The 23,019-nt window shown below is 39.6% G+C and overlaps 2 protein-coding genes across 4 annotated transcripts in view; both read right to left on the minus strand.

Moving 5' to 3' along the window:
* Nucleotides 1–609: 609 nt before the first annotated feature.
* Nucleotides 610–6,815, minus strand: atg4da (autophagy related 4D, cysteine peptidase a). The gene is made up of 11 exons (XM_008415189.2): nt 6,496–6,815; nt 5,113–5,380; nt 4,939–5,022; nt 4,490–4,663; nt 3,416–3,767; nt 3,250–3,314; nt 2,994–3,145; nt 2,824–2,902; nt 2,600–2,676; nt 2,350–2,469; nt 610–1,665 (listed from the first exon to the last, which is right to left on the minus strand). Exons 2-11 carry the CDS (start codon nt 5,327–5,329, stop codon nt 1,486–1,488), a joined length of 1,500 nt encoding a protein of 499 aa, XP_008413411.1. The 5' UTR covers nt 5,330–5,380; nt 6,496–6,815; the 3' UTR covers nt 610–1,485.
* A 1,084-nt stretch (nt 6,816–7,899) lies between these two features.
* mast1a (microtubule associated serine/threonine kinase 1a) overlaps nt 7,900–23,019 on the minus strand; it is a 71,421-nt gene continuing 56,301 nt past the window's right edge. For all 3 annotated transcript variants that reach the window (XM_008415149.2, XM_008415141.2, XM_008415174.2), the window contains exons 16-27: nt 20,377–20,542; nt 20,189–20,290; nt 19,172–19,294; nt 18,940–19,049; nt 16,038–16,201; nt 15,212–15,456; nt 14,828–15,085; nt 14,508–14,740; nt 13,958–14,080; nt 13,680–13,816; nt 12,909–13,096; nt 7,900–12,784 (exon numbers count right to left, since the gene is read on the minus strand). In XM_008415149.2, coding sequence (XP_008413371.1) covers nt 11,175–12,784; nt 12,909–13,096; nt 13,680–13,816; nt 13,958–14,080; nt 14,508–14,740; nt 14,828–15,085; nt 15,212–15,456; nt 16,038–16,201; nt 18,940–19,049; nt 19,172–19,294; nt 20,189–20,290; nt 20,377–20,542 — 3,459 coding nt within the window. In that variant the 3' untranslated portion in view covers nt 7,900–11,174. The remainder of the gene's footprint in view (nt 12,785–12,908; nt 13,097–13,679; nt 13,817–13,957; nt 14,081–14,507; nt 14,741–14,827; nt 15,086–15,211; nt 15,457–16,037; nt 16,202–18,939; nt 19,050–19,171; nt 19,295–20,188; nt 20,291–20,376; nt 20,543–23,019) is intronic.

Here is a 23,019-nt window from a genome sequence, read left to right on the forward strand (position 1 = left end):
AAGGGATATTGTGACTCCTTTTTATATTTTTAACAAATCTGCAATACACACACACACACACACAAAAAAATCCACATTGTCATAATTATCTATTTGTGTGTAGAATTTAGCGAAAAGAACCACAAGCTTCTGCCTCATTACACAAGCTAGTTCTCAGAGCATTGCTGGTAAAATCATTGTTAAAGGGTTAAAAAAAGAGGGATGTTGTGAAGACTTTAAGGCAAAGTACTGAAAGGAGCAAGATTTTCTAAAAGAGACCCAATTTTAAGGCATTAAATTATGGAGTCATATTTGACATATACAGCATCTTTATAACAATATAAAGTAACTTATTATGATGTAAAGTGATTCTATGTGGCTGGAAAACACATCATAATACCCCTTTAAATAAGATCCAGAAACACTAAGGAAAAAGAAAAGAAAGGACAAAAGAGTAGGACACCTGGAAAAACAAAAAAGGGGAGAATGCAAGAATATGCTGAAATAAACTATCGTAATAAAACAAAAATTTGGGCATTGAGTGCAAAAGACAAGTGGCATTTTCTGGAAAGTAGGTAAAGATAAAACAAAAGCTCTTAAATGATACAAAAAGATGACACACAATGAGGATAGTGTTCCAGTGTTTGTATTTAATCTGGACAGCAAACTATCTAACAGTTGTAGTGCAATGTCCAGTAAGTGCTGTCATGGGACCAGAACAGGCCATGGGACCAGAAACTCAACTCAGCATGGTCATGTGACACATTAACACAATAAAACCTCAACTTTGTTGATTAAGCAGAGCTGCTTTGAGTTTTACTTTGAAAACGTATCCAGATTACGTTTTTAAAAAATGTTTGACGAGGCTTGGCCACTCAGTAAAAATAAATATCCATTTCTAGCAGCAAGAGAAATGTAACAGCAGATTTCTGGGAGAGTTTTATATTCCTGATGGCAAATAATTAGGACAGGTTCTAGGCTGTGGCTTTCTCAGAGATACAAAAGTTTCACTGAAGATGTTCAATAAACTCTTGCAAGAGTTCAAAACCTCTGGGAGGTACAACAGCACTGACATCTAAATATATCAGGACAATTAAAGACAAATAATTTACACAAATCTTGCACTTACTCACACACACACACACACAGTCATAAGTCTTATAAATAAACTCGAAAGAGGATGAAACTTTTTTAAAAAGAAAAATGTGTACAGCAGGTGAATATTGCGCAGGAATAACAATGGGAAGCTGCAACCTTGAGTATTGAAGTTTTAGATTTTTTTTTTACTTTATGAAGGGAAAACATAATCAGTCCTTTCCAGTTAAGACGTCAAAAGAGAAATCTGAAAATCAACTTCCTCCAGTCAAGAAAGCAGATCAATCAACTGATTCATGTAGGGATATCTTTGAAACAAGGCCGACAAGGAGCTGTAGCCACCGGAACCAAGTCAGAATAAGTCTTCTGCCACCTAGTGGTGGAATGTGGGAGGTCATGTTCCTCAGCGGTTCACAGGAAGACAAACTCCTCACTGCTTCTTCTGTTGTTACTCCTGCTCAGTATGTCTGGAGGCAAGATGTGGGCTGAGGGCCCACTGTGGTTGCTGCTGTCACTCTCAAGTCCATAGTCCTGCCCCGGCCCCTCGACGAAGGTGAAGATGGGGTATTTCTCCTTGGATGTGGACAGAGCCTGGAGAGACGACAAAGGTGAAAATAAACTCCAAAAAGTCTACAAAATGCAACATTAGAAAGGGATCTGCTCTGAAGAGCAGTATGTCACATACAAAAAATATGCTGATTTGCATTATAAAAGCTTGTTTACATCTGTAATGATTGTGAAATTAATGCTTAATTTAGTATATTTGGTGCTGACATGTTCCTGTAAAATTTAAAAAGTAAACAAAGTAGTGCTTAAGGGTGAAGTGGAAAGAAATGCCAATTAAGTTTTTAATAAAAAAAAATAATAATAAAAAAAACCCGTTAAACTCAAACCTCTGCCTAATAGCCCCAATTGTTTTTTATATATACATATATATCTGCACTAAAATACCAGACAAAACAAACATAAATTAAATTGGTTGTTCTTTTGTTTTTATAAAAAAACTGAGATAAGTGGTAGGATTAAATAAGGGCTTCACTTCTTCCTACTCTTTTTCAAACAGAAAAGGATTTTTCATGTGCATTTTAAGACAAAAGTCAAGAGGTTTTTACATTCCTCCTGCTGCAACTTGTCAATTCAAACCATTTGTTAATGAAGTATGCCATGGTAATTTATGCATCTGAATTTAAAAAGTTTTATTTATTTATTTTTTTTAAAGAGTGCATCTGGTTTTTGGTGTTAGTAAAAACTGAGCCGGGCGTTTTAAAGTCTCACCATGCCAACAGCAGCACATAGAGATTCAAAGTCCTTCTTGTTCTTGGCATAGAAGCCGATGGTGCAGCTGGGATCCATCCGGCTGAAGGGCATCTTTTTAGGGGAGCTGCAGTGGAACGACTGCAGAGTGATACACGGAGGCGGGGTCACACAAGAAAAAGTCAACATGATTGTTGAATTCCACTATGTTAGATAAATCTTGTGATATAGAGAGCGAGGTGCACTGACACGTGCAGAAGTGATAACAGACCTCCAGTGAGAAGTCTGCTTGAGCGACATCAACAACCGGCTGGCAGAAATGTGGGTCCAGATAGAGAAGCTGTTCATCTACGTGACACAAAAAGAAAAATTTAATCTCTTAAATTATTTTATTTAGAGAGAAAAAAAAAACATTTGCTGCATTTCAGCTTTGTAGGATTTATTTTCGTTTCTCTGATTATTCAAACCAAACAAGACAAAGCAGATGCTTTTCACCTTGGAAGCCAATGAAGTAGAGTGAGTGCTTCGGTTTCCCTCCAATTATTCCAATACAACAATCCAGCTTCAGGATATTCTGAAATTTAACAAAAGTGCTTTCAGTATAAGGCAGGATATTTTAGTAAGACATGATTGAACAAGGAGTTGGTTAATCAGAATATGCAGACCTTGACACACTCAATGTAAGACGGGTTAAGGGCCTCTCCTCCGAGCCGGACAGGAACCAGTATGATGACAGACTTCCAGGCCTGGTCGGAAGGTTCAGCAGGGCTTTGACTTAGTGACAGATCACAGAGATGCACCACGTCCTCTTTGTATACTAGGACACAAAATCAAATCATGGGATTAAAATAAGAGGAGAAATACGTCACTATGAGCAGAAAAAGAAAAGAAAAAACGCTAACACTTAGCTCCAATTCTTACCTGTGCAATCCTGAGCAACATATACCACGAGGCTTTGTGCCACAGAGGTTTTGGCCACTGCTTTCCTGCAAACAGAGGGAAAAGACTTAATCTCACAGCATCTCAAACCATCTAAACGACTTCAAAACTATTAAAAACAGCATTGATCCAAAAGTAGAGCACTTACCGAAGAATATGCGCCACTATCGATGGGCCGTACCAGTCGCCAGCCTTCTTCCCTGAACTTTTGCCTATTTCCACCAGCTGGTGAACACCAAAAGGTGCTGGAGGCTGGTCTCCAAACCAGGTGATTAGCTTGGAGTGGATGGGCTCCGCCTGCCGGTCCCTTGCAGATTCAGGTCTCTTTCTCTGGCAGCATCTGGGCGCCTGATTGCCAGCTGGGATTTTCTCTGGGCTGCTGGATCCTCGCAAAGAACCGAAGGAAGGGATAGGAACACCTCCAGCCCGAACTGGGGAACGAGGTCGGAACACCTCGAAGTCCACATCAGTTAGCTGCTGAGCGTCTGGCCAAGTCCAATCTACAAATTACCAAAATAAAGCTAAAGAATAGTAATGTAGCAAAGTCTGGTTGATCAACAGAATATTGGTTTTTAAATCTAAAAATCTAAAAAGTACAGAACGTAGTGCTTAAACTAAATCGGTTGAAAATAGGTTATTATAAATATACTTTCTCAGGGCTGTAATTATATTGCAAAGATATGAGCACAACATGCAATCAACCCAAGAACTGAGCAGTTATGTTGTGAATGAAAAGTTTAACTAGGAATGATGTGTCAGCAGGATGCAATAAAGCCAACATTAAAAACAAGAGCATTCAAAAGAAGATCATGCATGATTGAAGCTGTGCAAGACTAAAAATTATTCAAAAATAGTTTCTTCTATATCATCCTCACATTTGAAGCTTAATATAAAAAAAAATCAGAAGATTGAGACAGATTTGATAAAACTCCCAATGAAACTGCTCCAATGTTGTAGTTTCTACCATCTAAAGGAATAGTGGAGATGTATGTTCTTTTTTTTATTTTGCTGGTTGTGATTGGTTGTTTTTCAACCAAACAATGACTTGCAAGGAATATTACATAAAAAAAGATATCTGTCTGTGACTGGCTGGTGGTGTGTTTGTTTCATTTACATACACTTTGGTAAGTTGTAAATACAAGTGCAAGAGTTTGTCAGGAAATTGTCAAAAGTCAAGAGATAAACACTTCACAAATGATTACTAAAGTGCAAGTGCACAAACCTCTGGGCATCAGGTGGACCACGAGCCCCTGTGCCAGCAGCATCTGTCCACTGCGCAGCATGCAGCCCCAGCCACAGTCTGTTGTCCAGGTAGAGCCTTCCAGCGGGGGAAACTCCCTCCGGTAGGTCAGCCATATTCTGGACACAAAATCCCGACGGAACCGCTCCACCTCATCTGAGAACGTAAGAGAAAAGTGAAGAAAAAGGTGTAAAAATAGCTAATAAATGTAGATTTTACAACCTTTCTAAAGGAACGGTATTTTCATTAGCTTTGTTAACACATTCCCATCTCACAAAAATCACAGAGGACCTGTTCTTCTTCAAGTTTCATTTTCCAGAGTTACACAATCTATTCAGCAAAGCTGACATTTTTCAGACAAAAAAATAAAAAAAAATAGCACATCTGAGTCAGAGGATGCAGTTATCACACAGGAAAGAAGGAACAAATACCTTCATTGTTGAGTAGATAAGAGTGCCCCAGGATTGTGACAGGAGATATTTTGTTGAAAGAGGTTTTAGTTTTAATAGTCCAACCTGCGGAGAAAACAGGTGAAGGGTGCTGGCTCAGAAAACTAATTCTCCTGATTTCAACTTTGAAGCCTCTGCATAGATGTAATTACACACCATATTTGACATTGTTCCATGCCGACATCAGTTTGGCCTTGACTTTGTCCATCTCATCAGGCTCTCTGGCTGCATCTCTGCTTGCATCTGAAGCTTGAGGCACTCTGAATCCAAAGCTGCCCTGCCGCTCCAGGGACGGCGGCCTCCGACTCGCCACCTGCTCATCCTGCATCACTACCCCCACGTACTGCGCTGCGCTGGGGGAAACCGAGTTCATGCCTCTGAGCCCTCAAAGACAGATGCTGATGCTCCTCATTGCAACATTGAACTGAATTGAAAGAAATAAGGGACACTAAATTAACCTACTGTCCTCTCTTGGTATGGCTCTTTAATAATAAGTCTGTTGTTTTTTAACAGACAGTTCAAAATCATTTCACTTCTTAAGCTGAATCGTACCATGATTTTAAGCGTACCTCGTAATCATTATCTCTAGCTAAAATGTTCAATTATTTGTAGTGTCAAATGGTGTTTTGCAACAAACTTGATATTTGATTGTTTTTTCTCTTAGTGTTTAATATAAATATGGTAATAATTCAATATGAACCTGTGTGATTTAACAGTGTTAAGCCAGATCATGACAAAAACTACATAATCGCTTTGAAAACAGCAACATCTTTTTAATGTAATTCTTATAAATTAAATAGCTTTAATTGAGATTACAGGGAGCATAAGGTATCAGAGCGTTGCCAATGTTAAGGTGACAATATAACCAGGATTTATTGTTGACATTTTGGTCACACACATCTTCTCAAAGTCTCAATAACACACTTATAATTTGCCATTGGACACCGTGAGTGATCTGACAAAATATCTTTGACTCTTTCATTGGGAAATTTATACAAGTAGTTAAATAACTTATATAATTGAAATTGTACATCATTTAATAACACTATTCTAAAACAGCACAAAAACAAAAAAACAAAAAAAAGTCAGACAGTGACCGTAAACTTGATCAAATTCAACTAACAATCATCCTAAAGCTTTAAACGCTGAAGGATTTTCTCACCCCGCCCTGAAACTGATGAGTAGTAGTTTCAATAAGGAACACACAGTTACAATCCTGGAAAATTAAAAGGAAGCACAGACGTCATGTGATTCCCATTTGACAACCGGTATGTCAGGCTTTTTGTTCAGTGCTACAGAAAGTCATCTGATCACGGTCATTTGTCATCCATCCGGTTAAGGATTTTTGGGGGTTTTTTTTACAGTCTACACCAAAAATGATGAGTATCAGAACAGCAAGAACATGCTTTTGTGACTATGTCCAACAGCTTTAGAGTAATTACGCTGTAGTAACGTCTTACGACATTGGGTCCAAAAAAAACGGACCTAACACCAGGCTTTATGCAGAGTTAAAGTTCCCTCAGTTGAGGGCCTACTTACCTATCTCAGTTCCTGATTAAGCAGGCCGGTGTCTGGTCGCACATTCACTCATGTCGTTGCCTTCTTCGGTCCCGTCACTAAAACTAGCTGCCTAAATAAGCTAACTTTAGCGCTAGACCCGGCGTTCGCTCTGTAACATTTATGAGCACACAACAAACGCCATTATATCCCAACACACTACATCAGATGTCAATGCAGAAGATGTTTCTCCTTAAGGCTCCCAGGTTAATTTGTTTAGTTTAAACCAGAGTAATACTGTCCGCCCCACTGTATAGCTCCGGCTTTAGGGTCTCCCTCTAGCTGTCACTGTATTTACTTCCTGTTATCCGTTCCTGCTGCCACGTGATTGGTTGAAATAACCGTTGCGAGAACGCTGATTCGCCGTTTAGCTCGTATTAGCAATCGGCCAACCTTCATTGGGTGATATTGACTACGTTTTACTTTGTGACCGGAAGTAAAAATAAAAATATCTAACGAACACATTTCCTGTTTCAGTATGTGCAGTACAAAATATGCTTCATAAAAATGTAATTTCAATAAGTACTTAGTATATTTAAGATAAGAATATTACGAAACAACTTTTAACGGTTATCTCAGAAGAGACCCTCACTACAGTGCCTTTAGAAATTATTCACACCCCCTTGGACTTACCCACATTTGTCTGAGCCACACATTTGACTCTATTTTAATGGCATTTTATGCAGTGTAAAAAACAGTCGTACATAATTGTGAATTGAACTGCAAATTACACATATATAAGATGTTAAGATGTTTAAAGCCTCTCCTTGTAGGTCAGGCCAGTTGGCTGATCAATTAAGCACTATGACGCTAGACTCTTTAGGTATTTGTTATTTTGGCTTGATTAGACTTTTCACAATCCAATCTACCAAACTTTTTTCAACCATTCAGCTCTCCATTCAAATGTTTGGATGAAGCATGCTGCACAAAGCAGCCTTTTTAGCAATAATCAGTTGTTTCTTACTCTTCCTTTGGAATGTGTTACTAATTTGTCTTTTCAACAACTATCAAGTAAGAAGCTTTCCCCACCATGTAGGCCCCAGCATGACACATAATGTAAAAAGTCATTTAAAAAAATGTGTCTTATTTATATAGTATTCTGGGAAATTGAATTTTATTATCTGTAAACCACAGTCATCTAAATGAACAGAAATACCAACTTTAAAAAAATCTCAATGTGTGGGAATTTTTTAAAAAATAATTTATGATTTATCTCTTTTCGAATCAACTGAAATGATACTATTTAAATGATTGAGATGTACCTGCAAATGGTCTTACAGGTCATAATTGACAGCTGATGCTAAAAACAAAAGTTAGCTAATCAGAAGATTGATAAAGCATTTTCAATCTAAAACATAAATGAGAAAAGAGCAATCGACAAGAGAGTAAAGTTTGAGAACAAATTTCTTTACTTTATTCCACATACTGCACTTCAGGTGTCTGCATCTATCACAAACAAAAATACCCCAGTGGAACAACTAAATACACAGAGTGAACAGAGAGGAGTGGAATGTTTATAGTTGGATTACTGTGATCATTTTTACCATCTATATCTGTTAGCATCAGGTAATTTTGAAGCAATGCTAAAAACAAAGATATTCTTCTGTCAAATAAAGTGCTTGGATGATGTTCTCGCCATCAATCCAAAAATACTAAAAAAAAGGGGTATTTTTTGACTCAACTGATTGGGCTAAGGCCTAAATATGAAAAAAAAAAAGATTATTTCTTTATCACATTAATTATTTGTGACATTTTCATTGTTACACTAAGATATAAGAAGTCGTCTTTCCTGTCAGAATTATGCATACATTATATTCAAAAATGGAATCCAGATATAAAATTAACAGTCACAAGTAGGAAAACACCAGGGAAAATAATTTTTGTTCCAAGTGTTCAGGTAATAGTTCAGAAACATGAATGCATATTTATAACACTATGGTTTGTAACATCCCCCAATAAATCACCGATCTCAAGTGTGTTAGAATATTAAACATGTTAAACAGTCGTCACTAGGAACCTGTAGAGGGCAGTAGAGAACTACATGAATGTAAAAAAAAATCCTTTAGACTCCAAAGCATCTACTACATAATGTATATGCTTTCATGTGAATAATAGAGGTGATACCACTGCATTTAAGAGGAATCGGGTTTTCACTTTGCTGTAGCTTTCTGTAGACTTAATCTCAATTTGGATAGTAAGAGAGTCTAATTCAATAAAATCAGTTTCCAACCAAGTCCTAAAAAATTATAGTTCAAGTACAAATTCAAACATATATTTCAGCTTTTAAACGCTGTCTTACTGACAAATTGATATGCTGCTCTTGGCTAACTTTATGTTGCATTTTTGCATAAGTTAATCAAAATAAATCAAAGACAAATTGCATACATTTACATACAATGGACAGGTGTGTGCTTAAAACAGGTAAAGATATAAGGAAAAAACTGAAAATACAGCGCGTTGCAAAAGTAGTTATACCCTTTGAAGTTATGCACGTTTTGCAATGTTAGATTTATAAACTACATCATATTGGGACTTGACCATTGGGATAGACCAACACAAACAAGTAAAGAATTGTGAGTTGGAAGGAAAATTATACATTCACACTTTTACCAGTAACAATCTAATAAGTGTGCTGTGCATTCCTATTCTGGTGCAACAAACTGCCTTGAAGAGTCAAAGAGAGCATTAGAGAACAAACAGCTGCGTTGACGGGTTTGGTTTCCTACATCTCTACCTGTGCCTCTTTGGCCTGGGGGTTGCTGCAGGTTTGCGATGCACCACTGTCAGGTGGTACCTTGTCTGGTGTGTCTTCCAGCCCTTCTCTACTCTTGGTTGCTGAGTGTTCCAAGAGTATTCATTTATTAGGATGGTCTAGCCAAAGTCCAGACATGAAACCCAACTGAAGTATGTTGCTGCACTGAAAAATTTAGTTTCAAATGATCTCCACCCAGTTTGTCGGTTTGTGCTATTATGAAAATAAAAAGGAGCTAAAATACACACTGGAAAGTTGGGTGAGACGTGTCCCCAAAAGACACGCAGCTGTAATTGCTCTGCAAACTATTGACTCATTGGAGATGGATATAAGTAACATAATTCACTGATTTAAAATATGTTAAAAATCATGTAATTTCTTATGTCTAAATATTTGTTAGTTTGTGTTGGTCTATCACATTCCATCCATTCAAAGAAAAAATACAATAAGGTTCTTTTAACACAGCAAAATGTGTTCAATGAATATGAATACGGTTGCTATCACTGTCAGATCAATTTTGCGTCCTGCGAAATATTATCTGAGCTTTGATGTAGTCTTTATCAACGTGTTACATTAAACATCCCCTTTGATTTTAACACGGGACCATTTTTAAATTGATTCAAGATATTTTTAGGTCTATACGAACAACCTCTATTTTAGTCACGGAGCTCTTCAGCAAATTATTTTAAGCTACATCAGTAACTGACTGGCTGAAAACTCTTGAGTTTAGTATATATGTGCTGATGACATATATGTATTCTACTCTGTTTTATGCTCCTACAGTAAAATTAACTTGCAGAGTGTGAGTGCGATAAGTCGATTAGAGCCTTATAATCCCACTGGTATCCCTGGATCCTAACTACAAATTTCCAGGCTGCTTTCTGTCATGTTACTTTAACGAACATAACACACACATACACGTGTTTGGACCTTTCCAAATCACACTCCCAAGCACACTTATGTCCTGCTTCACAGACCACAAAAAGAGTATGGATTAAAAAGTATCAAAATCAGCTGCTGACAGAGCTGTCTCCTGTGGCAATGCAAATGTTTTTGGGTGTTTGTGCTCCTGCCCATTGCAGCACTGGGAGGCGGAGGGAGAAGAAAGGCCGGTGTGGCCTTCCTGCAAGGACGAGATAAGCACTGAGCCCAAGTTCAGTCGCTCCTTTTCTCCTCTGCAGCCTTCAAGAGTTGATAGGAACCATAGGAGGAGGATAAACACACACTCGGAGACAATCCTCTGACAGACTGGGAGTTAGACAGGTCCTACTGTAACATCCACTGACAGAGAGGGTTGCTGTGGATTCGTCTAACTGCTCAGAGAAAGTAAACTGCTGCATGATGAATAAACATGCCTAATCATGTTGATGCTTTTATAGAGAAGCCAAACCGATGCTGTGCTGCTTAATGCAAATATTACAACTTGACTTATTCACTCTTCCATTTTGAACAGCAGTAAAAAAAAAAAAATCTGAATTGTCTAGTTGAAAAAGAGTTACAGAATTTGGTATTCACAGTATTCAGCATGTTTTGATCAGTAAAGCACTTTTTGACCCTCTTGTACCTATTATGCACATACAGTACGTATATAGAATATAACATGCATTCACATTGACTCACACATATATATCTGATAAAGTGTTTCACTTTACATGACTATGTGTTTTAATAAATTATGCATCATAGAAAACCAACAGTTAATGCACCTTTACAGCTATTTTTTCTTACTGCTTTTACATTAGATTTATTCAAGGATTCAATCAATAAATAAGACTTTATATACTATGAAACTGGAATGTACATCTTTAAGTGCCTGTTTTCTGTTTTTTTTTTTTTTGTCCCTCCAAAACAAAAAGACATTATCATTTTTACTATTTTCTACTAAAGTCTGATGTAATGATCCAGGGGGTCACATTTTTGGCAGGTTCCCAGGTGGTGCTGACTTTTCAAGCAGAGAACTGCCAGGACTTTGAGTCACCACCGCGGCGCCCAGAAGCGTTCGCGCTCCTGCAGGAGTGTCGGACCTCCCGGCGGCAGGTCCCAGCTTCTCCTCTGACGCCCTGCTCTGCTGCTCTTTATTCCTAGTCCCCTCCATAGAGCCTAGCTTGATTGGTCCGAGGACGTTTTTGGCCACGGTGGTGAGCTGGCTGACGAAGCTCGTCTTATCTCCGGGGGAGACGGGCCGCGACTTACACAGCGAAGGTCCACAGAGGGAGGGGGTGACAGCTGTTGGGGAGGGGGAGGGAGAGGGGGAATGCTCCTCCACCACCTCCAGGCGACATTTGTCCTCCCAGTCGAGAGTACCCCTGTAACAATTAACAGGGCCCAAGCCCTGCCGCACTTTGCCCAGCGAGAGAGGCTGCCCGTGCGAGGGAACGACGGGAGCCAGGACCCGAGCTGCCAATTTGGGGCTTTTGGAGCCGAGCTCAGCAGTTCTTGAATCGTTGCCGTCAGACTTCCGTTGACCGTTCCCCATTCCTGATGATTTAAAAGTCTTATTTATGCTCAGAGAGGCTCCTGTCACGACTGTGTTGATTCTGCCGGATTTATCCGGAGCAGATGAGCTCTTGTTGAAGGCAGCAGTTGGCAAACAGGACCGATTTTTGTTCTCCCCATCTTGCTTTGGCTCGGGTTTTCCTCCTTGTTGCTTGAGCTGGAGATCTTTGCTGTTTCTAGCTTCTACCTGCATTGGAGGTGTGCTTGTAGTCTTAATAGGAGAGGCAGGAGTTACGAGTCTACTGGTTTCTTCACTTTGTTTGGCATTCATGTTAAAATCGCTTGCATGAGATTTCCTTGCCAAAGATGACTGTGACGCTGGCAGACCTGCTTGGTTTACCTCTCTGTCTTTCTCCCTGTCCCTTCCTCTTTCTCGCTCTCTCTCTTCCCTCTCCCTTCCGGCCAGCAGAGTCTCCCTGCTGAGTGGCGACTCCTGTCTCCCGAGTCTCCTCACAGGCTTCAGCACACCAGTCTCTGGGGTGGTGGAGGACATGGGCAGAAGAGGCGCATTAGGAGGCAGATTTTCTCCTTCCGTCTCCAGCAGGCTCTGGAGCCCCAGCTCACAGAGGAAGGCATCTTTGCGGTACTCAGAGTGCTGCACCTCCAGGCTGTGCTTCCTCAACGGACCTCCAAGACCTCCGGTAGAACTGGACTGGGTCAGAGGTGAGCCGAGCTTCTCTGCTGATTGCACCCGCTTGAGAAGAGGTGACCGCGGGGGCTCGGCGCTCTTTGGCCTGGGCCGGACCACCGGTGGCGAGGAGTGGAGCTTTGCAGGAAACGACTGTGTTGTGTTAGAACTCCCTATTGTGTGGCCTGGCATCGCAGGAGGGGAAGACTGAGTCGGGGAGGGTGTGTGTGCCAGAGGGGACAGCGGGATATTTCCAGCAGACTTGCATCGGGCAGAGCGATACTGGCGGTGAAGTTTTGGGGACAGGCCATGCAAGGAGCTGGGCCGCATGTGCTGAGAAGGAGAGGGTGAGTTCGGAGTGCTGGAGGCAGGAGAGCTGCTCTGGGAGGAAGCACCTAAAGAGTTCAGCGGACACATGGGGAGATGTAAGAAATCACCAGAGGAAGAGGTTGACAGCTACACAAAGAAAGCTGACCTCACTGATAATTGCTGGATAACTGTCTAAACATGGCAACATACCGAGGTAGGAGGGCTCCGGGGTTGAGCGGTGGACCTGAGTTGGGGACCGGGCAGAGAGGCTGTGAGTTGGGGAGCCAGGAAGACTTTCACTGGAGGATAACGAGCGATTCAGAGAGGACAGGCTGCGGCTGGTGTGGAGGAGATTGGACTGCTTTGTGATCTTACGGAACAAGGAGTTGCGCTTCTTGCTGCAGGATTGACAGCAAATTGAAGTGCACAAAATGAACGGGTTGATCTTAAATTAACACATACTCATACTAACTGGCACGGAAACGACTCCTGATGTTTCAAACCAGATCGTTCGAGATTCTATAAAGGGCCGTTTCCTTACACAGCTAACGTGAAGAGAAAAACTCAGACAAGATAAACCCTGGTTAGCGAAATAGAGGAAGTAGGTCATCAACACCCACACACTAAAAATGCAGAAAAACTGAATTTGATCTACTTTTAACTCACGTGGCTAAGAGACAAGACTTAAAGAAACAGGATTGTATATTACAAATGTTGTTAAGCATCTGGCAAGTTTTAGTTAAAGGAATTTAATGGTAAAACTGTCTAACTCATAGCAAAACTGCTGAAAATGTTGACTGTAAAGCTACCCACAATTTTGAAGAAAGGCATGCATTGACAAAGTACTCTATCGAAACAGCTGGAATATGACATCAAAACCTTCATGGTGAAGCAGCTCCTCTGTTCAGCAGTAAAGGAATTAGTAGCTTATTTAAAGTATTGAGTTTTAAATGTGAGCTGCAGGACACCTGTAGCTCCTACCTGTCCTGGCTTTCCTTCCCAGCTGTCCTCTTGTTTCGTCGAGCCATCTTACACTTGTAGCTGGCTTTGCGGGCAGGGCCCACTTTAATGGAGGTGTTCTCAAAAGGCGTGGTTGTCACAGTCACCTTGTTCCCACTCTGCACAGAGCAATTAAATGAGTTCTGCCGAGAAAGCTTTCAATGATTCAATGTTGACATCTTTAAAAGGAGCCATGCTTTGTCGCTTAAAAGTCGCTATAGATAAGCGTATAGATAAGATAAAATGTAACTGATGCCAACCTTGAGGATGAGCTCTACCACTTCGGTGTGGACCAAACCGTGGACCGGCTCACCATTGACATGGGTTATTAGGTCACCTGCACAAAGACCGGCTTCCTGAGCGGGGCCTCCATCTTCAACATGCTGCCGATGCACAAAAAAATTTACAAGATCGCATTCAGGAAAACAAAATACCTCCAGTCATGATTTAAATTGGGAAAAACAAAGCTTTGTAACACTTTTGCAACATCATGCAAATGATCCAGATGGTTTATGTTAAGGTGATGTATATCCATGTCATTGTGGGAACACACTAATCGGAACCCCTAAGTACACAACTTTAACAATATGCCTGATATATAAAGATGTAGGTCAAAAGATAGACTAGTTTTCCTCTGTGTTCAACTTTTATTTCATTTTTTCAGCTATCAATCTGTTATAAGAGACCATTCATTTCCATTGGTACATTCAACGGTCAAAGTAATAAAGTAATTTAAATTAGTAAATGTTTATCTCCAGTAGAGTAAATGCCACAAAACTATGACTCACACCATTTCCACATTTTTCTTACCCAAACCATGTGATGGACACTGTAGATGTCACTGTCGCCAATGTAGACCCTGATAGCCCTTAGGGTAAAGCCGTATTTCTTTCCAGAGCGATGGATTGTGATCGGGGAGCGCAGAACACTGACTGCAGGAAAGAAGTCTCTGCTGGGTGAGGAGTCACGCGATGAGGGGTTGGAGGAGAAAGAGTGAGGTGACATGGGGCTGGCCAGCGGAGAGAAGCCACCGTGTTGCTCCACTGCAGACAAGGAGGAGGTAAGGTCAGAGGAAATAGACTTGAGACGTTTCAGAGAGTAGCAGCACTTCAGGACCTTCAGCCTCTCACCTGATGGGATGATAACAGACAGAGCTGTGGCAGACGCTGACTTGATAACCTTGTTTCCTTGTCTGGAGTTCCGTTTCTCTCCATCGCCAGATAAATGGTGGTGGCGTGCCCGGCGGAGGACCAGGTCATTTGCGGCTCTGGGCCCCAGAGGGTCATACAGAGGAGTGATCACATCCCGGCCGGGTGCGGCAGGACCGGGGGATAATGTCATGACGGCTGAGCTTATGCTGGCGCTCTCTCCGAGTCTAGATGATTTGTCTGCAAGAAATCCAAATGGTTTGAACATTGCAGGACGATTGCAGCTGAAATTAAAAATAATGGTTCATTTCTCCGCATCAAATCAGGCATTACAGACTTTGTGCTTTCTAAGCATTGCCAACAAACCTGCTCCATTTATCTCCCTCACAATGGGCCTGTGTTCCAGGAGGCTTGGCGAAGGGACAGTGGTGCCATCCAGCGACGTTCCTCGGAACTTCATGAGGTTCTGACGGGTCAGGGAGTCGGACTCTCCTTCGAAGGGTGAGGCAAAGCGATGGGTGTCCATCAAAGCTGAGAAGCGTCGCCTGGCGCCAAGAGGAGGGCTCGCGTCTCCTTCCATGTACAGAGACTCAGAACAAGACAGCCGCTTCCTGCAAAACCATAAGTGTGGTGAGACAAAACAATTACTAGATATGCTTGTTTTAGCATAAAAACAATATGCATTTAAGGAAGTTTTAAAGGTTTTTTTTGTGGAACTACAGGTCTTTGTTCAACAGCAGGTGGACAGGAGGAAGGGTAGAGAGAAAAGAGAAGTGAGGACAGTGAAGCCCTGTTTAATTGTAGATCTGCGTAACACCGACTTCTCTTTCACACATGGGCTGACCTTGCTTCTTCTTTAACTGTATTTATAGATTCCCAGTGATGCAGAAACAGGTAGCTAGGTAATCTGGTGGTGTCTGAGAAAAATTTTTTTTTTTTTACTTTCCAATGAACATTTTAATGTTAAGACAATTGCATTTTGAGTTTATGAGCAGAAAGTCTGTTCAAGCTATTAATGATTATTAAAGGTAAATGGGAATTGGCTAAAATGGATATCTGCAGATAAGATTTTTCAGAAGTGGAAATCAGCAACAAAATCTTTGATGTACGAAGAGTAAAGTGTTTTCTTGAAGTATTAAGATACATTTACAATAAAAAAAATAACCCTCACAGAAAGCTGACAGCAACTCACATCTCAGGAGATCCAGTCCTCCAGCTCTTCTCCCTCATGCCGAAGCTGCCCAGGCTCTCTCTTTTTGCCACCTTGTCCTCTCGTGGGCTCCTGTGTTCTCGACGGGACACAGAGGTTGTAGCTTTCTGCTCCAGCTGGGAAAGATGCTCCATGCTGCTGTACACCTGCGGAAAGACAAATGACTTGTAAATCCTTAGGTTGGGTGTCTGAAGTTAATAATGTAACTGCTGAGTTGGAACAAAGATCCATACAGTGTTTCTGTGTAGTGATTACGTTAACTGTCAGGCTAGATGTCGCAGAGAAATACGCCTGCATGTTAAACAGGATTGTCAGCACTTGTGTTGCATTATGAGTAATGGTGGAAGGTTTTATTACAGAGGAAGAATATTCACTTTTTATTAGAAAGATTTCTCAACGCAGGAGGATTTTTATCTGTGTTTGACAATTCAAGACATCTAAGACAACTATTTTCCATCTTTATGATGTTTAACCTTGAATAAAGCAATAACAGTGCCTTACAAAAATATTCAGATTCCATGAACCGTATCCTACTTTGAAATTTTACAACCACAAATTGTAATTTGTTGCATCAGGATTGTATATAAAAGGCAAACACAAAATGATGTGTAACCGAACAAATACAAATGAATGTGTTCTGAGTCTTTATTCTGAGACCGAGAAATAAATTCAGACAATCCTGACATAAAACCGTAAATAATCCACCCTGTTATCCATAAACAAGTATTGTTTGCAGTTTGTTACAAGCCGTGCAGCAGACAGTAAATACGCAAAAGAAGATGAGCAAGTCAATTTTTTTGTTTTAACTTTTTGGCTCATATGCAGACAGCTTTGTGTGGCAGAAAACTAACATTGTACATCATTCTGAATGCAGATATGACTCTGGCAACACAACAGTGTATGGACGTGCTTGGCAGAAATGTTTTGACTTTTCATTCTCATTTAATTTCCCCTCCACTCCAAAATTAAGCACTACTTTGTACTAGCCTATCAGTTATGATCAATTAAAAACATTGCAGTTTGTGGTTGAAATGTGACACAATCTGCGGGGGAATGAATACTTTTGAGAGGCTGTAAACTGACAAGTCTTTTCAAGGTCTGTCCTTGTCTCTGTCTTCCTGATTGCTATGCTTCCAGTAGTTGCTCCCTGCTTCCCAGTTGATTACCCATTCCTTATGTATTAAAGTAAATAATACATAATCTGTATATTTTCATTCTCATCAGTTAGATTATTGAAATCAGTTCTGCATTGTGTTTTTTTTCTTAGGATATGAGTAACTGCTTGTTCCCACCAGCCAAACTGCATCTTGATCCTTCAATAAACACAGTGAGACAGTTTTTGCCCAGACTTTTGAGGTCGTTTAGAAAACTTTGGTAAAAAAAAAACAGAATGTGACTCAAATGTTTTAAGCAACTGATGAACAGACATACCCTTCAGCTACAAGCAGCATAAAGCCAAATGCCTAATTTTCTGCCAAGAGTTTCACTGCCCCTGTCATCTGCTAGGCCAAGATTAGTAATTAGAGGTTTATGTGGAATACATCAAGCAGTGATTCTGTTTTCTTTCACACCAGGTTGTAAAGCTGATTACACTATGTAACTGTGGCAAATAATTAGAGTACCAATTTTAACTTGGGGTTTAATCTTGGTCACATTTTTTGTTTGTCATGGCTTGTAAGGCTCTCATTATGTGCAGAGTAACAGTCTGTGGGGGAGGACAATGAGACGAGCTGCAGGAGTGCACCATGGAAACAAGCAATGGCTGAAGACCCAGCTGTCTTCTCAGAAGGAAAAACAATAATGTTAACAGTCACATACAGTACTTTATAAACACATTTGTTCCCTTCTTGTTGTGTTTTAACCACAAACCCCAATGTATTTTCTCTGGGCTTTATGTGACAGACTACCACAAAGTAGCATATAGCTGTAAAGGAAGCAAAAGCATTCATGGTCTCTAACATTTTTTGCAATAAAAAAAATGGTGAGCATTTATTTGTAAATAAAATCCAGTTTAACCAATTTCCTTCACAAGATGCCAAATAAGTAAATAGAGCCCATCTGTGTGGAACGAAGGCCTCAGAGGTTTGTTAGGAAACATTCAGCCCATTATCTGTAAACAGCTGCAAACCTACCAAGTTTAAGTAGTTGATGTTTTGGTTTGTTTACAGTTGTGTTGCATTCTTTCCTGTTTCAGAGAATAAACTAAAAAGTTCACGAGATATTCAAATCTTCTGATCTTACTTTGCTTTAAATTTCTTCACAACTTTATCTGTCTACAGAGTTGCTTGGTCTTTATTATGTCATGATCAATATTACTTCCACTTTATGTTTTGATTTGTATTGGGCTGGTCACTTACAGTGTACCAGCACAAGATTTCCGAGTTTTGTTTTTGTTTTTTTTTGTGGTTTTGGGAACTGACGGTCTAACGGGACAACCTCCCACAGTTCCCCGCTGTCTGATCGTGACATTTGCTGCACTCCTCCCTAGCATTGCACTAACATTAAGGGAGGGTTTACATTTACACACTGCTTTTTATCATAAAAATGTCTAAAATTCACTGCAGTTTGTGTTTTGTAACATGACAAAACGTAAAAAAAGGTGAATAAACTTTTTGGACCTTCAGTAGAAATTGGAGACCTGTGAAAGCAGCATACATAGTGTGGCTGTTAGAAAATCCACACAGACCTCACTAACACCAGGTATGAAACCAGGCTCAGCCTTGTGGAGCCTCTTGGTGCAGTCTGACCCACTTTTTTCCCCTTCCTCATCAAGCCCTGTCATGTAATCTCAAGTGCAAAGAAGGTATGATGTGTTGACAGAGAGGGTTAGGAAAAAAGCATGGATAGAATCACAACAAAGGGTAAGAAAAAGGAAGAGGTGTACCTTACTGAAGCGAGGAGAACAAGAGGAGAACTGTCTGATCTCCACAGGCTCATCATCATTGGTGTCATCCTCATCGTACGTGTTGATGTGGTGGTAACGATCTGAACGGGCTGGAAAACAGGAAGCAGGGGAGCTTTGACTTTAATGGTGTTAGATCATAACCTAAACCTGTCCTTAATGCAGTTACTCTTGTTTATAGGCATATTAATCCAAAGACAGGAAGTGCACATACTATCAAAGTAGCTGGTGTCTTCCTCAGACTCCAGGTGGGGGACAAACTCTGCTTTCTGTCTCAACAAACTGTTCCAGTCCAGCGCAGAGAAAAAAGCGTGTTGCTTCACCTCAAATGCTCCACCTGGTGGCAGAAACAGAGGCAACAAATGACTGTCTTCTAGTAATCTAATGTAATGGGCAAAAATGTTACAAAAATATTTAGATTTGTTCGTTCTTATTCATAGTTTATCCTATATTATCTGGTTTACTGATCATTTAAAAACATAATAACAGTTAGACATTGTAAGGGATCAATTTAAAGTGATTACCTATTTGGCAATTACATGGTTCTCAGGCAGTAATCCCAATTAAAAACAGTCTTACTTTAATAGGAGTACTTGTTGCAACAACAAAAAATAAAATAATCTACCTTAAAGAAAGTTTGATTTATTGAAATTAAACATTTGTGCAGTACAAGCTGAGGGCTGAGGGCATCTCAAAGGCAGCTGCAAGCATTGCCGTCAGCTATCTAAATATAAACCAATGAAGTCTAATATTCAATTTTTGTATACTGATTTCCTATCAGTATACAGAATAACGTCTGTATATTTAAACATTTATTTATAGTAAGTTTTCCTTTTAAACCTATCCAGATTTTTGAAAATGCTGAAATTAAATTAAACACTTTCCCATACTCTTTAAAAATAATTTTTTTCTTAAAAAAGTGCACAACCATTGGCCATGAATGGCATCTGCTTCACCTACAAACAGATTTTCATTTGCTAAATTTAAGTTACATTTGTCCAGACTAAGAGTTTTAGGTTTTATGTGTTCTAAAAAAATAAAAAACAAAAGTGCATAATGCTCATAATTGTTATTCAACATAAAATCAGAATAAATGCAATGAAGAAAAAAAAAAAAGCAGAAAAAAACCAGCCAAAATATTGATACTGGATCAATAGTAATTCTATATAATTTGTAACTTGGCTCTAAATTCAGACAAACACAATGTCACAGTAAATGCACGAAGCCGTACCTGTGCCCAGCCTTAAAAGAGGGTTAGTCTGTAACAGAGCAGAGATGAGGGCCTGAGCGTCTGCAGGCAAAGCGTCGTCACCATCTGGCCAAACTATGTCGTCTACAACAGACGGCAAACACAGAGCAAAGGTTAAAAATGTGAGCCTGATAAATCACTTGAAAATCAAATGAATTTGAGTTTCTCACCAGTGATGACCTGTCCAAACAGCTCTTCAGGAGTGTCTCCAAAGAAAGGCACACATCCCACCAAGAACTCGTAGAGGATGATGCCCATGGCCCACCAATCCACAGGTTTCCCATAACCTTGACGGAGAATCACCTCAGGAGCGATGTACTCAGGAGTCCCACAGACCTGGAAGTGATGGAGAGAGTGCAAAGAGCAAGAGTGTCATAGAAAGATTTTTAATCATGTAAGCTCTTATTGTGCATGTCATGAAATGCTCTAAAACTCAGGCTAGATCATCCAAACTTCAAACAAGCTCAAGTGAAGGCCGTGTAAGTTTGCTGAAATCTCTGCCAGTGGGGAAACACTGAGCTTTGTTGTTAGAGAAGCTTTACAGTGTGACATCACTTAACAGTTTGCAGGCTATAATGTAACACAATGACACAGATAAATACTGAGAACCTACTGAAAAGAGGAATTTCTGCATGAAGGCTTAATGACACGCTGGGTTATATTCAATTTATTTTTATCACGTGAGAGTCAAAATAAATTGTATTCATTTATTTATAGAAATAGTGCCTGAGAAGTTGACGCATCAGTAAATAAGCAAATGTTTAAACTGAATTAAACTCCGTCTGACTCACTCTGTGAAAGTCATTTATCCAATAAACACATTTTTTTGTGTAGGAGGGTTTGGTGGATCCAGAGTTGATTTTGAAATTAGGTTCTATAGTGTGAGAAAAAAAAAATAACTTAATACCTAACAGATTTCTTCTTTTGCTTTTCAGTCACAATTAAATGTTTCAGATTATTAAACAAATGTGAATATCAATATCAGACGAAGAGAACCTGAGTCAACACAAGAAGAAGTTTCATGATTTATTTTATTAAGAGACAGAAGCGGGCCCAGTGGGAAATCATTGTTTTTGTTAAATCACAATTTCAGCTGTGACTCCTGTCCTAGCAATATTTTTGGGTGTTATTTTGGCAAGACAAAAAATTTATTTAAAAAAATTATAATATCAGCTAAATCATCTAAAAAAGCAACACATCATATCCAAAGCCAAGGCAATACAACAAAAGATGGGACACATATTTTTTTACATTGATCACTCTGGACAAACATAAAGCATAAAGAAAAAAATATTTAAGGAGGCAAACGTGGTTTTAAGTATTTTGTTGGAATAGACATAAACCTTAATGTCAAAAGAACTCAGATGTTCTCTCTTCTTGAAACTGTTAGAATGCCTCTATTCCAATGTCATTAAGATCAATAAAACCTTTGAAAAGTTTTCTTTGACAAGGGGAGTCAATTTTGACAGATAAAAATGAATCATTGTATTTCAGAAGAGATGTTCCACTGTCAGGAGTGCGAATTATTATTCTGAAACATGAATAATAGTTCAGCATCTAACACATGAACACCTTGTTACACAAATGGCAGGAAAAAAAAAAACATCTCTAGTGGTCCACAATTTTAGCTGAAGCAGGAAAAAATAATGCAACATTTAAAACAGACAATGGAGAGAAAAATGACAAAAACAATAAATCCTCATTGATAACTAGAAAGTTTGAAGCTTGTTTACAAATAAAAATGTTTTCCTGTTGTTTTCCTTTTTCTTTTTTTTATGTAAACGGGATTTTAATCAATTCCAGCAGCTTTTAATAAAGATGCATCTCTGTTCTGCAGACAAAAGCAGAATCTGGCCATGGGAGATAACTAATGTTACCTCTGGGAATAGTGATTTCTTATTTTTTCCACCAAAAATACTTGTATTATCCATGTAAACTTAGCATGAAGACTAAGGAAATTTGTGTTTAGTTTATCATTTCTTTTTTGTACAAATACTTCTGGGCAATAACATATCGTTGGAAAGTCTGTTTGTTTCCCTTTAAATGGTGCCACATTAGTAAGGAGAATGCACTGGTGCGTTTAGCAACTGAGCTGAGTGTGTGGGTTGTTCACAGGAAAAGCTTGGCAAAACCACTCTGCCAATGCCAAACAGCTCATTCTGCTATTGACTCTCGTGGGTTGTTGTTTATTGGATTTGATAATTGAAGTCTGAATAAACAAGACATACTAGCGATTTAACAATTTACTCATTTAGTAAACTGAGGCGTCAGCGTGTGGAAAAACCATACATGACCACAACAGTGTCTGACTAGCCGGAAAAGACCCGTCTACTGAAATATGTTGAGGAGGTTGTTTTTTTTTTTGGACCTGATGACAATGTCGTGAAAATAAGGACATTTAATCGGATTAAAATGGTAACATGGTGTCCTCTGACATTCAGCGAGTCACTTGTGATGTGTTTAAATGGTCATGGTTACGCTCCGAAGCCATACTTAGCATACGCTATTCATCAATGTGTAATTTTAGACTATCTGTTGCCGAGTAATAAATGAATGCTCTTGTGTGAGGGTGTAAGTGCTTCTACTTGTGCCCACCGTCTGATAAAGACAGGCATTGCTGCCGACTGAATGAGGCATTTCCCTTCAATAAGGGACTCCATTAAAAACTTAAAAGCAAATTAGTGGTCTGTGCTAGCCACAAATATGAGATGATTACTGGCAGACTAACAGGCGCCTGTAGAATCCATGCAGCCTGAATGACTGATTACAGTTTAATTTACAGACTAAATAAATTTGATTGCAAAATTGATTTG

Source organism: Poecilia reticulata, linkage group LG1 (genome assembly GCF_000633615.1).
Source record: "Poecilia reticulata strain Guanapo linkage group LG1, Guppy_female_1.0+MT, whole genome shotgun sequence".
NCBI lineage: Eukaryota > Metazoa > Chordata > Actinopteri > Cyprinodontiformes > Poeciliidae > Poecilia > Poecilia reticulata.

Coding starts and splice junctions, on each gene's coding strand:
- atg4da (XM_008415189.2), bottom strand. CDS start 5,329: ATGAACTCGGTTTCCCCCAGCGCAGCGCAGTACGTGGGGGTAGTGATG. Junction 3,315..3,415: donor ATAGTGGCGCATATTCTTCG/GTAAGTGCTCTA, acceptor CTCTGTTTGCAG/GAAAGCAGTGGCCAAAACCT. Junction 2,903..2,993: donor CTTACATTGAGTGTGTCAAG/GTCTGCATATTC, acceptor GTTAAATTTCAG/AATATCCTGAAGCTGGATTG.